General features: G+C 41.6%; 1 protein-coding gene across 1 annotated transcript in view; it reads right to left on the reverse strand.

The window, feature by feature from the left end:
- LOC124799135 (tubulin beta chain-like) overlaps nucleotides 1-14,017 on the reverse strand; it is a 75,092-nt gene extending 61,075 nt beyond the window's left edge. Inside the window, exons 1-4 of the mRNA XM_047262672.1 lie at nucleotides 13,961-14,017; nucleotides 13,764-13,872; nucleotides 10,144-10,146; nucleotides 2,814-3,169 (exon numbers count right to left, since the gene is read on the reverse strand). Of these exons, the coding sequence (XP_047118628.1) occupies nucleotides 2,814-3,169; nucleotides 10,144-10,146; nucleotides 13,764-13,872; nucleotides 13,961-14,017 (525 nt within the window). The remainder of the gene's footprint in view (nucleotides 1-2,813; nucleotides 3,170-10,143; nucleotides 10,147-13,763; nucleotides 13,873-13,960) is intronic.
- Between the last annotated feature and the right edge of the window lie 1,087 nt (nucleotides 14,018-15,104).

Here is a 15,104-nt window from a genome sequence, read left to right on the forward strand (position 1 = left end):
CCCCTATTCCCCAGACTTTGTTCCCCAATTTGAAGAAATGGCTGGCGGGACAAAGAATTTAATCAAACGAGGAGGTGATTGCAGTAGCTAATAGCTATTTAGCAGACTTGGACAATTCCTATTATTCGGAAGGGATCAACAAATTAGAACAGCGTTGGACGAAGTATATAAGTCTAAAAGGAGACTATGTCGAAAAATAAAAACGGTTTGCCCCAAACACGTAATTAGTGGTTATTTTTGCACGGACTTTTCAAACGCCACTCATAAAAGTGTCATCTGTAGCCGCGATTAGTGGCTGCGTGGTTTGAGGTGCCTCAGGACACTAAATAGAAGTGATGAAAATTACGGTGGCTCTGCACCTTCGATTAGAACAGTTTTTAGTAGTTTCAAAATTTTCGGAGTGGCCATATGGGCACAAGTGAAGCTGAACCTCGTGGATGCCCTGTGGAGGTTACGACTCCAGAAATGACTGATAAAATCCATGATATGGTGATGGATGACAGAAGAGTTAAAGTGCGTGACATTGCTAGTGCTGTGGGCACCTGGAATGAACGGGTACATAATATTTTGCGTAAACATTTGGACATGAGAAAGCTGTCCGCAAGGTGGGTTCCGCGATTGCTCACGCTTGACCAAAAACGGAATGGTGTGAAGTGTTGCAAGGATTATTTGCTGCCGTTCAGGAAGAATCCGCAGGATTCAAGAAGAATCGTCACTGTGGATGAAACATGGACACATTACTATACTCCTGAGACCAAACAACAAGGTTAGACACTGCACGCGCGTTCGGGAGGACGACGGTTCAATCCCGCGTCCGGCCATCCTGATTTAGGTTTTTCGTGATTTCCCTAAATCACTCCAGGCAAATGCTGGGATGGTTCCTCTGAAAGGGCACGGCTGACTTCCTTCCCCATCCTTCCCTAATCCGATGAGACCGATGACCACACTGTCTGATCTCCTTCCCCAAAACAACCAGCCAACCAAACAACAATCTAAACAATGGGTTACCAAGGGAGAATCTGCACTGAAAAAGGCAAAGACCATTCCTTCACCCAGAAAGGTTATAGCGACTGTCTTTTGGGATTCGCAAGGGATAATCCTCATCGACTATCTGGGAAAAGAATAAAACTATTACAGGTGCATATTAATCATCCTTATTGGACCGTTTGAAAACCGAGCTGCAAGAAAAACGCCGGTTATTGGACCGCAAAAACTTCCTTTTCCACCACGACAATGCACCAGCACACACCTCAGCAGTTTTGGTCGCAAAATTAATGGAACTAGGATTCCAACTCGTTTCACATCCCCCCTATTCCCCAGACTTTGTTCCCCAATTTGAAGAAATGGCTGGCGGGACAAAGAATTTAATCAAACGAGGAGGTGATTGCAGTAGCTAATAGCTATTTAGCAGACTTGGACAATTCCTATTATTCGGAAGGGATCAACAAATTAGAACAGCGTTGGACGAAGTATATAAGTCTAAAAGGAGACTATGTCGAAAAATAAAAACGGTTTGCCCCAAACACGTAATTAGTGGTTATTTTTGCACGGACTTTTCAAACGCCACTCATAAAAGTGTCATCTGTAGCCGCGATTAGTGGCTGCGTGGTTTGAGGTGCCACGTCACGGATTGCGCGGTCCCTCCCGCCGGAGGTTCGAATCCTCCCTTGGGCATGGATGTGTGTGTGTGTGTGTTGTTCTTAGCGCAAGTTAGTTTAAATAGTGTGTAAGTCTACTAACAACTGCCCAGTTGTTGCCCGCGCCGCTCTGTCCGAACACGAAGTTGTCCGGACGGAAGAGCTGACCGAAGGGGCCAGATCGTACTGAGTCCCTTAGGAATTCACACACATTTGAACATTATTTTTTTGCATCTCTATTTGTCTCCTCGCGTATTTCTGTCAATTACCTTCCATCAGTTACCTTCTGTAACATACTGTAGCAATTTTTTCTATGTATGGCCTGAGTTTCATCGAAGTAAGTTACATACATGTTTTGCACACCAGTGCAGATTCAAGCTATAGTTGAGGAGAAGCACAGGCGTTAAAAAATTAAAAAAAATTGGAAGTTATCATTACGATGCAGTCTGAAATAAAGTTTTGTGCATCATAGTTGTGAATACTTTGTACTTGACGGTTATAACTGACATCTCTGCTAATGTACCAACACTAGCCTCTTCACAATAGAATGACAAGACCTCATCGGCTTCATTGTGAGCAAGTCAAGCAATCTCGTGCTGTCCCTGCAGCTCTTGAGCTGACGGTTGTGATCCATAGCTTGATGATTAGTCCTAGATTAGATTGAACGCATCATTCCTTCTTTATATGTTTGTTGCAAGGTTGATTAACACTAGCCTCTTCATATTACAGGTGTCACTAAGGTAATGGTGAAGCTGCAATCAACACGAAGGTTGGTTTTAACACCACAGTGATTCACTAGGGTTGCTTCTATTAGACGTGGTATTCTCGTTGCCTTCCTCTAATCTTTGAGCTGACTTACCCATTTAGTTGTATGAGGACCTACAATTTAACGCGGATTCCGAACTACGGTTAAGTTGGCATTTTCCACATCAACAAACGCTGCCAGAAGTGAAAAGTTGCAGATTAAAGTCCTTGGACTGACTAGGGTATTACCGAAGACCTCTGGATCAGTAGTCTGGAACTTTAAAAGAGCCACCGACTGACATGTGCTGTTAAGTAGTGAAAAATGCTACCGTCTAAACAGAAACCTTCGGTGAGGGTGGGGTGTAGGGTTGGTTGGGGATTTTTCCGACAGTTTGGGCCGCCGTGAATGTAGAGCTTAACTTAGGAGCTTACCTTAGGCGATGGCACGACGCTGAAGGTGTTCATAATGCGGTCGGGGTACTCCTCCCTGATCTTGGCAATGAGCAGCGTCCCCATGCCGGAGCCGGTGCCGCCGCCCAGAGAGTGGGTCAGCTGGAAGCCCTGGAGGCAGTCGCAGTTCTCCGCCTCCTTCCTGACCACGTCCAGCACGGACTCGAGCAACTCGGCGCCTTCTGTGTAGTGACCCTTTGCCCAGTTGTTGCCCGCGCCGCTCTGTCCGAACACGAAGTTGTCCGGACGGAAGAGCTGACCGAAGGGGCCAGATCGTACTGAGTCCATCGTTCCAGGTTCCAAGTCCACAAGAATGGCACGTGGCACGTACTTTCCTCCTGCGGAAAAAAGAGGCAAAAATAATGTATACTGAAAAAGTAGATTCTCTTGGTAAGTATACTATACTTATGGATATATACTATACATATACTACTTTTGGTAAAAGTAGTATATCCAGGGTGTATACACGGACAAGGAAAACAAATTTCCGGATTTTTCTCGGATTTCCCGGTTAAAAACACACTTTCTCCCAGGTGAAAATACACTTTTTCTCTGCTAAGTGATAGTATACTTTTCCTCAAAACTGTAAAACTTATCAATCCTTTGAATGGTAATGGTTTTATACACTGGCGTAGAATTTCTCAGCTGTTTAGAACACGAAGCTCAGAAAAAAGGCCATGTATACTGCATATTTTCGTATTACGAAAGTATAAATTCGAATTCCACCAAACACCACATGTTACTTTCCGAAGCATTGAAATCGAGATTGCGATGGGCTTTTGTAAGCCAGTCATAGCTCATATCATGTGATTTCGACAGCCGATACAGCGGATATTCAGAGCTTAAGACACGTGTTGTAGTCAGCTAATAGCATTAGCGCTGATAAGTGGTGCATACACACAAATAGGAAAAGTTACTGGTGTAAATTAATATAGGTGGTCTCGACGATTAATGAGCTGCAAGAGAAGCTAAACTTTCACGTATAATGTTGTTTTTTTTTTTTTTTTCGCGTGTTACACTTTAAGTTACATCACACAAATGTGCCAGTAAAATTTTTTAATACCGACATAAATGTCTGATCTTCTGGGCTAGAATTTTTTTCTAAATGGTTGTCCTCAAATAGTTGATTTTTCAATGAGAGTCAAACGCTCTGTGATTTAAGAAATTCATCGTACATTCTCGCACTTAGTTCATCTTGCGTGAAAGGAAATTTACTTTGAAAGTAACGCTTTTCAATCAATCATTCGCAATATTTTCCCGCGACCTGTTAGAAAGAGGTTCGTTTCAGCAGTTGCCAGAGAGCGCCAGATAACAGGCGTCACCGCGCTTGCGCAGCTACGATGACGCAGGAAGCCCGTATGTTCGTACGTGTAAAACATTAAAAGATCATACATTGTGTCATAAAAGAAACAAGACATCAGAGGAATTTCTTGAACCATACTAAAATGCATAATTTGGCTTAAAGTGCACATTCGCATGTCCAGATTCGGTTGTAAATTTTCTTGGCGTACAAGTACTGTATTATCTCATTTTTGGTTCTTTATTATGGCATAATGCCATACGTACTAGAAGATGAAAGCATGCTCTTTTGAAATGCAGTGAACAGTTGAAACTAGCCAATAGTGTGGAATTAAACACTTCGTTTCAAATAAATTGACTGCCTTAGCGGAAAGGTTAATAAAGCCGTATTTCTTTAGCAAGCCGACAAAAATAGCTTCATTGCTCAGCAAGGCGATTAATGCTCGACTGAAATTGCTGCCCGGGGCAGAAACCCCAGTTTGCTTCCAGTGAATACGGCAGTTTGTGCGCGCCAGTAAAATTTTTCCGGGTAGCATCTTGCTGCCTGCTTATACAGCTAACAGCCACACTTTTGTGGCCAGAAGCGGGATATGCTACATGCGCGACTCAACTACGGATGCGCATGGGCCCGCTCGCAACTGCTCACACGAATCTAATGTAAACAGTTGTGACGACATGCTCATCGGAGGCAATTTGTTGTTATGAAGCATAAGCATAGTCTTCCTAAAGCCTTTGACACATTTTGCTACTGGCAAACACTTGTATGAGCACTCTGTTTTGTTGCGTACATGTCGCATTTCCTTCGAACTTAGGTTTTATTTTAGTTTTTTCTCACGTTCATGTTTTATTGCTGCAGTATTATTCTGCAGTAGCGGGATGCAGTAATATCCTTTTTTAGAGTATTATTTCTTACCAGTAAAAATTACAAAAATTTAACTGAAAACTAAAACAAAAAAATACCCCAGAATTCTAAAATATTCCCGTGTTTTTCCCGTTTTTCTCCCGGATGAAAAAATTCCCGGGTTTTTCCCGGATCTCCCGGTTGTCCCGGGTCGTATACACCCTGATATCTGTAACGAGCTAAAATTATATTTCGTTCAGACTAGATAATCATTAGCCAACTACGTAAAGAGAAAGTTTACTAAATATTCACAAAGGTTGACATTACATTTTAAGTCGAAATTTCCTCTTGGCTTAATAATGCTTTGGCAAGCGATAAACTAAAACGCCCTGCCGCCGACGAGGTCATTAGAGAGGAAGTAAAGGATGAGGAAGGAACTCAGTCGTGTCCTTTCAAAAGGAATTGGGGTGTAGAAGGATTTCCGATACGAGTTGTTGGCTTTGGTGAGTGCCGTAAATCCATGGTGTCACGTCACCGTTTGGTGTATATCTTCACAGTTTGTTGAGTGTTACAAAGCCAGCGAACGTGAAAGACAAAAAGGAAAAAAAAAACTGGTTGTGGTGACACTGATAAGTAGCTTAGCCCGACCTCTAGGTACCAGTTTGGTTGTGATAATTAAAAAACCTGGTTGTGGTGACAGCCTGGTCTGAAGTTTCGCCCGAGGTCTATATTAGGTTGCAAGGTAACAATTTGATTGTGAGTTGGCGAACCCAAGGAAATCGATACTAAGAAAATCTGGTTTTGGTGACAGACTAACCTGTAGCTTAGCACGTTTGAGGAGGAAAAACAGACGACTCATATCGAACTTTCCTCTATATCCAGGAATTAACCTACTTTTGTCTTGATTACTTTAGGTGAACTAGAGGAGGTCTAAATTTGTTCAAATCAAATGGTTCAAATGGCTCTGAGCACTATGTGACTTAACTTCTGAGGTCATCAGCCTCCTAGAACTTAGAACTAATTAAACCGAACTAACCTAAGGACGCCACACTCATCCATGCCCGAGGCAGGATTCGAACCTGCGACCGTAGCGGGCGCGCGGTTCCAGACTGTAGCTCCTAGAACCGCTCGGCCACCCCGGCCGGCTCCTAAATTTGTTCTGCGATGCGAGTTTAGCGGGCTTGCAGCTGCATTATATAGCAAACTTACAGAACAGCGCAACTGTTAAATCGTCTATTATATAAATTAAGGGCAATAAATTAATCCTTAATGATAGTGTCGTGCATGTTGAAACAAAATACAGAAAAATGTTTTCCATATAAAAGCTGTTCGGGTTTTGAGATTCGCATGTGTTTATGGTTCAAATGGCTCTGAGCACTATGGGACTTTACAGCGGAGGTCATCAGTGCCCTAGAACTTAGAACTACTTAAACCTAACGAACCTAAGGACGTCACACACATCCATGCCCGAGGCAGGATTCGAACCTGCGACCGTAGCGGTCGCGCGGTTCCAGACTGAAGCGCCTAGAACCGCTCGGCTACTTCGGCCGGCATGTGTTTATGCTTCATAATATTTCTCTGGCTTCAGAGGCCAAAACTGTCAAATGCAATAGCTTCGGAGACATTATAAGTTCTAAACAAGACGCTGTGTGCTATTTTAATAAAGCACTATAACCAAAGACATATTCAACGAAGGGCTGAAGACGGAAGCTGCCCCCTCCCCCTAAAAAGAGAAAAAGTTCACAGATCAAACTCGCTTCCTGCCCTGTCGAACAACCTGACCTATGAATTCTGTACAACTTGAAAACCAAGGCATATAATGGATGCTGAATTGCCATATCCTGAGCCATCTCTCGTGAAATTATATACTTACTACATCACAAATGAAAAATAAGATTGTCCATACACACTATTCATGCCCCAAAAGAATCTGGAGCTAACAAACAATGGAATAAGCACACTTTCAATAATAAAATTTCTAAAGTTCAAGTTTTTGGTGAAATATCAAAATGCTTCGAAATTAGGCCTAAAGCAGGCGTGAGCCAGGGAATGGACTATCTCGATTTTCATTCAATTGCGTTTTGGAGAAAGTAAAACGAGTGGAGAAAAAGAACAGAAGAAGAGGGAATAAATAAAGTGAAACTTGGAAGAAATTGTTTGGGAACCTTCAAACTGACTGCTTAATTTTCGCTCATGGTTTAGCAATCTTAGAAGAGAACCTACCATAAGCAATGAAAGTGATAAACATACTCCAAGTAGCAGAAAAAAGTAGCAGGAACAGCTAGATCACAAATTTCGTTTGACAAAATTGTATACATGACCAACGGATTAAAGCTGCACCAACGTATGTGGAATCATAATATGCAGACGAATAATCTGGACAAAGCAGCTACCATAAATAGAGACATAAAAGTCTGAAATTTCATTTCACTTAACAAAGAATATGTACAACAGATATTGCTCGTCTACTAAAACAAAACTGAGGAACTACAATGTGATGATTGAAAACGGGTGTCCCTAAGTCTCCGAATGCCTTACCATGAACAAAGCCTACATATGGAGAAGAAATAGAAAAGAATAATTTGAAAATGTTTGGGTCCAAAGTACGAAAATGGGATTTGACAACTGAGAAGCAGCAACGGAGTGTATGAAAAACTGGGAATAGATACTCTGACAAGGTGGAGGATTACATTTCACGGTCACTGAAAAAGAATGGATAACAAGCGACTGACAAAAAAATCCAAATTCTTTCACAAAATCCGAATTTCATGGTTTATAGAAATTAAGAAAGATATACAGGAGTTGGGAATAACAGACAGACTAAGAAATAGAAAACAAACATGAATTCAGGGAGAAGAAACAAAAAAAAATCAAGGGTTTCCAGAAGAAGAAACAAAAGAATAGAAGAAAGACTGGGCAGAAGAAAGAACAACAGAGAACAAGAGTGACAGAAACATTGGCATGCCAAAAAGAGGAAAAGAATATGGTGTCATAACTCAGTTGCTTCACATCGTCCTGAGTTAGACAAATTCGAATAATAATAACAATGATGATGATGATAATCGTCCATGAATATACATTACTTAAGTGCTGTTTAGATGCAAATCTAGATTTGGCGGGGGGGGGGGGGGGGATAATTGATACACCCACTCGTTCCTCAAGAATGTGGTTTTGGAAGGATTCACCAGTTTCTTGTGGTGAGAAAATCGCTGTCCACGCATATTTTCTTTGTCATAAGAAACAAAAAGTAGTCGTTACGCCATATATCAGGTAATGTGATGCTATTCACAATATACATAAATGACCTTGTGGATGACATCGGAAGTTCACTGACGCTTTTTGCAGATGATGCTGTGGTGTATCGACAGGTTGTAACAATGGAAATTGTACTGAAATGCAGGAGGATCTGCAGCGAATTGGCGCATGGTGCAGGGATTGGCAATTCAAGCTCAATGTAGGCAAGTGTAATGTGCTGCGAATACATAGAAAGATAGATCCCTTATCATTTAGCTACAAAATAGCAGGTCAGCAACTGGAAGCAGTTAATTCCACAAATTATCTGGGAGTACGTATTAGGAGTGATTTAAAGTGGAATGATCATATAAAGTTGATCGTCGGTAAAGCAGGTGCCAGACTGAGATTAACTGGAAGAATCCTAAGGAAATGCAATCCGAAAACAAAGGAAGTAGGTTACAGTACGCTTGTTCGCCCACTGCTTGAATACTGCTCAGCAGTGTGGGATCCGTACCAGATAGGGTTGATAGAAGAGATAGAGAAGATCCAACGGAGAGCAGCGCGCTTCGTTACAGGATCATTTAGTAATCGCGAAAGCGTTACGGAGATGATAGATAAACTCCAGTGGAAGACTGCAGGAGAGACGCCCAGTAGCTCGGTACGGGCTTTTGTTAAAGTTTCGAGAACACACCTTCACCGAAGAGTCAAGCAGTATATTGCTCCCTCCTACGTATATCTCGCGAAGAGACCATGAGGATAAAATCAGAGATTAGAGCCCGCACAGAAGCATACCGACAATCCTTCTTTCCACGAACAATACGAGACTGGAATAGAAGGGAGAACCGATAGGGGTACTCAAGGTACCCTCCGCCACACACCGTCAGGTGGCTTGCGGAGTATGGATGTAGATGTAGATGTTTTCCGATGCTGTTTCTAATTTCGTAGATGAATGGGGAAAAACATATTGTACACCATTGAGTACTAACTGTTCTACGTTATAATACAATGGTCGCGACACGTCTAGCGCAACCAAATAAATAAGCGGTCATTTCCAAACACCAAAACAGTTGATTGCTGCTTAGTTTCCTGCTTGCAAGAATATATGCAAGTTTTCTCTCCTGAAACGGTATTTTTTTCCAAACAGCGAAATGTTCATGCAGAATCGAATGTGCTGGAATCTTCGATATCCGTATGAATGTCCCAACGACCTTGTTTAGTAGATATTAACGAAATTCATTGCTGAAGTAAACACGACGAAATTCTGCAAACCAATTATAAACTATTTCTTAAGTTGGCTAATAATCAAAGGTTTAACGAAGCGATTCGGAAGCATTGTCATCCAGCGGTAACTTTTTAGAGAAATTCCAGTAACTGTGTATTTGAACACTTACGCTACACAGGCTCCTCGGCCAATATTTTGGGCTGCCATTGTTTTAATAATACTGAATGACAAATTTTACAACTTCAATAGCATAGCATCACAATAGCACCATCTACTGCTGTGCTTGAGCACGACTCGAACGGGTCCAGAAGCGTACGTCACAGCTTGAGAAATCTCGGGTTGTAATCGATCTTTCGGTGGCCTCACGACTTAGTGACATCTGTTGGTATATCTCCACGATGGGACTTGTCACTGTATTTTATTCTTGTGATTGCAATTTCAGGTAGTATAATGTGGTGTATTTCGTTTATTAGCCATTTAATTCTTGATTAAATTTCTTTGTTGTTTCATATTAAATGTTACCATCACTTCTTCAAGCTGATTAAAAGCTAAACATATGAGCCTACTTGGCAAAACATGAGAGTCTCTAATAATCGAATGAAATATTGCACTGAGTCCGCATCCAAGCAATATTTTTTTTAAGGACAACGTTTTTGCCACTGATTGTTGGCGTAACTTAAAAACCAGCCTAAGCGTTTGTATATCGTCCGTAATACCGCCTAAGAATTCTTTTTGCAGATTTGATGACCAAACGCAACAGGATTTAATGCTAATTCCTCCTGTGTATCGTTGTTCAGCCCTAGTGCTTCTGTTGGTCTTTTGTAAAAACTTGGTGACTATTAGACTCCCCACCAGCACAGTCTTCGCCGGAAGACTGTATGCCGTTCCGAAATGTTGCGGATACACTGTGAACTGACGCAAAAAGAAACTCAAGATTTCTGCTAAGAAAAAACAAAAAATCTCTCGCCCATTCGTTGACCATACATGCTGTTTCCTTTCAGTTAAATACTGAGGAGGTTTGCACATGAAGGTCTCCGGATCTTGTACCTTGAAGAGTTTGAAATACATTTTGGGGAAACTTTATGCGGAAAAGTTACTTTTATAGCAAAATTCCACCTGAAGTGCGCCAATTTAACTTTAGGAAATGGCATTAGCGTTGGAGAGAAACTGCCCAGTGGTAGGCACAAAAAACAGGTCACTTTTGCAGCCAGCTTGCTTCAGTTGCTGCAAAACCTATTTCATATGCTAGAAACTGCGATGGGTAATAAACAGCACTGTCACCGTTGTGCTCCATAAATAGGATCAATTGTTCTTAGCTAATATGCTTGAGAATTTTACAAAAAATGGTTCAAATGGCTCTGAGCACTAGGGGACTTAACATCTATGGTCATCAGTCCCCTAGAACTTAGAACTACTTAAACCTAACTAACCTAAGGACAGCACACAACACCCAGTCATCACGAGGCAGAGAAAATCCCTGACCCCGCCGGGAATCGAACCCGGGAACCCGGGCGCGGGAAGCGAGAACGCTACCGCACGACCACGAGCTGCGGACAAGAATTTTTCAAATATCTTCTCAAGGTAATATCTATACAGTGCAGTCGATCGATTAAGAAATGAGACACTAAAAGGAGTATGTGAGTATCGCTATTTGAACAGCAAACTGACTGACGGTGGCCGAAGTAGAGAAGATGTGAAACGCAGACTGGCAGTAGGCAGTAGCAGGGAAAGCATTTCTGAAAGAAAAAAATTCTTAGCATCGGATATAAACTGAAAGGTCAGGAGGTCTTTTTCGAAGGTAAACGGCGTCAAATGGACGCAGACTGCAGTAGCTATGCAGAGATCAGAGGGCCTTAGTAGGATAGATTAGCATGGAGAGCTGCATCAAAGTAGTCTTCGGACTGAAGACCACATCACAACTGAAACACATTTTAAGTTAGAATGCATTGCAAACTAATTTTACATTGTGAGAGATACAGAGCTTATTCAGCTTTCCCCCGTCGGTCTACATTGGCAGAAAATATATAAGATATGTAAATCATTGTTTGGGCGCTCGACGCCCTAATTCTAAGGCAACACTAGCGGGAACACTTAAAGTTGTTAGGCTGACTGCTGTTAATTTTAGTGATCTGACATAGCTGGGTGTAACACTGTACGAACATTTGTGTAATGATTGTCTTATATTACTTCCTCCGCACTCTACTCTCTATTATACGCAGGTTGGAACTTAAATAGTGGCAACACTGCTGTGGAGACACTATGCAACGGAATCTACTATTGTCGCTTACAGCACACGTTGTTGACATACCTACCTTACCTCCGAGCAAATGGACTCGCCCGTGCCATGTCACCGGCGTGCGCACAATCGAGGGAAACAGTCACTTGTGAACGAGCGGTTTAAGGAAACGGTACCACTAAGTTTTCGAAACAGGTACAACGGAGTTGGATCAAGATTGAATGTGCCAGAGGTCGTACAGCACGTCAGTGTCAGACCGTCAATGCACAGTATTAATGTTCGTTTTTGGAGCATCACCTGCGACCAGCTTTGCGAAGAAGCGGCGACACTTTCTGCGCAACCCACCCATCATTTTGCACGACAAAGCGCGGGCGCATACAGCGCAAGCTGTGGCTGCTGTGTTCGGTCGATGGGACTGGGAATTACTGTACCATCCACCATGCTCCCCGGACTAAGTCCTTGTGACTTTGATTTGCCCGTGGCACCCGCTTCAGAACTGTTCCAGAGATTCGACAGGCAGTAGACCGCTCCATTCGCACCATCAACAGAACAGGCTCTGCTAATGGTATACTACGCCTTCCACCTCGCTGGACGGGTTCTACACAACGCTGGTGACTACTTTGAAGGACACTAACAAGTGCAAACATGTAACTCTTTCGTATAGGTTGTGAATAAATAGTTGCCACTATTTAAGTTCCAACCGTCGTAAATCAAGAAAAAGTTAACATGTGATACAGATGCCTCGCTATTTAAGACGGTGGCATTTGAAGTTCCGTATCCCAGGTATGGATTCATGTTAAGACCATGGCCATTTTGTCGAATGATTTATCGAGCTATTTCGGGCACTTTCTTCTTTCTGAGAAGGGGGACATAAAATTTAAATCAGTATACCTTTCGAAGAATGTCCCTTGTTTTAAAAATACATAACTGAATGGTTTGCCTGAGCTGCATTGCTAAAGTGCTGCGCAGCTTTTGAAATTCCATTACTTGTTAGCTTGTTGAATTTTAAAGGCCTTTTGAGAGTTTTGGAACATTCGGAAGCTTTTTCGTGCGTATATTGCGAAAAATATCGCCTCCATCCTCTCTGAATTATCACCAACCGAACTGCTTTCGTTTTCGTAGATTCATAGTCCGATGAAATGAAATGAAATGTCGTGTGATTAGGGCCTCCCGTCGGGTAGACCGTTCGCCTGGTCCAGGACTTTCGAGTTGACGCCACTTCGGCGACCTGCGCGTCGATGGGGATGAAATGATGATGATTAGGACAACACAACACCCACCCAGTCCCTGAGCGGAGAAAATCTCCGACCCAGCCGGGAATCGAACCCGGGCCCTTAGGATTGACAGTCTGTCACATAGTCCGATTAGGGCTACTCAGTGAATTTAAACAGTATCTGAACTTTTATTATTTGCAATAAATGGAAAACAGGGAACTGTGATAAGTAATCCATTTAAATTAACAGTAAGAGCTCGGAGACATTAATATCGGTTTTTACAACTTGCAAAAGCAACCCAATCTGGAACAACCAGTTACACGACTATCATACGATGACTCTGACGTTGGCAAATAGTAGCAGGCGACACTGGAACTATTTCAATGTTGTCATGAGACTTACGACTATCAAAAAATTATGTTTGCTTGTGACGCCACTCTTGCTTACTGATCAGACAACCACAATCGTACGGATCAGCAATGCCGCAGTGAAACTTCCTGCCTTGTAAAAACAGCCAACAACTGACTAGCAGTATGATGTATATGGTGACTAGCAAAGATAACGCCACTGGCAAATTTCTGAACAGTAGAAGCATTTTTCTGGTGTATGCTAAATAACTTAAAAAGGGACGTAGTAAAACAATTTTTGATTAATGCACAGTCAGCTTTACTTTAGCCACCATCGGTAAAATTTAATAATTTGGTAAGACAGGACTGTACCTCCGACGTAAATGAGTCTATGAAATACGGACCACACATGCTATTCTAGAAAGAACGTGCCTCGACTCTGCGTAACATGCAGTGTGGCTGTATGTTTTCTAAATATAACTAAAAAGCAGAATATAAACGAACTTATCAATATCTACCGATTAATTTTGGAAATTTACCTGCTGCTTCATTGTAGTAGACATTTATGCGTTCCAGCTGTAAATCGGAGTCGCCGTTGTAAGTGCCGGTGGAATCTATCCCATGTTCGTCAGATATTACCTCCCAAAACTGAAACAAATCAACAAAATTACTTCTTTAATTAACGACACACTGGAGGTGTATCTTAAAGTGAGTCAGTGAAAGCCGAGTTTATTACCTTTGCACCAATCTGATTTCCGCATTGCCCGGCCTGGATATGTACAATTTCACGCATTTTTTTGGTGGTTTAGAGTTCGAAAAAAATAATAAATTTAAATGGGGGAGATGGGGTTGGGAGTAATGCACTAGAAAAATTTTGATCTGATGTGGGCCAAGTCTGACGATGATTTAACACATTAAACAATAGAAGCGCCGCAAGAGGTATTGGCGCTTGAATACAAAAGAAAATGTATTACAGGAATCTCAGCCATTCTGCCGAAACAGAGCACAGAGAGAGGTTTGATTATTCATTTTGAGGAATTTTGTACAGGTTTTTAAAATGCTAAACATATTTAACATTCAAATTAAGGGGATAACGACGGAACTATTTTATGACGTCATTAATTGCGGATAAATTCTGGTCCCAATTGTTAGAATAACGTCAAAGAATAGATATAACGCAGAATTTTCTAGGACCGTCGATAACATTAGTTAAATTTGCATACTTGCCTTTTAAAAATATTTACATCAGTGTTGACTCATTTCTTCAACATTTTTATTAAACGTTAATAGGTTATTTCTGCGTGCATATTATACTTCATACATTTTATACATGCCTGAAGTGCCGCATATAGGTGAACCGCGAGCATTACCAGGAAGCTAAGTGGATAAAATTGTTTTGGGGGCTTATCTGTTCAGTAATGGTTCTAATGCCGACTTGTTCTAACATGATAGTACATTTGATGATATGTTCATGCGAGAATAACATCTACGTTGATACACTGCTCGCGATCATTGCTATAATTTTGCTCCTCCGGAAAGAAACGTGGAATCAACAGTTGTTAGAATTTACGCCCTTCTTGCTTGTTACTCGAATGTTAAGAACGATAGGCACAAGTAATATCTGAATATGGAAAGTTTGTTTGCAAGTCACACTATTTAGCGCGTAACGGTATGCATTAAAACCGCGGATTTTACTGATAGTCCTTTTCAAACTGACAAATAAGAAACAAAATAGCACAAAGATTCCTCGTCATAACAATTTTTTTTCTATTAGCTTCATTCCCGAGATTTTTTTATTTCAGTGATATCACGTTGTTCGGATGAGAAAACAATTTCTTACGGTGCATTTAGTCAGTACGAAGAAGTGCTTTAGGGAAGAA

Source organism: Schistocerca piceifrons, chromosome 5, assembly GCF_021461385.2.
Source record: "Schistocerca piceifrons isolate TAMUIC-IGC-003096 chromosome 5, iqSchPice1.1, whole genome shotgun sequence".
NCBI lineage: Eukaryota > Metazoa > Arthropoda > Insecta > Orthoptera > Acrididae > Schistocerca > Schistocerca piceifrons.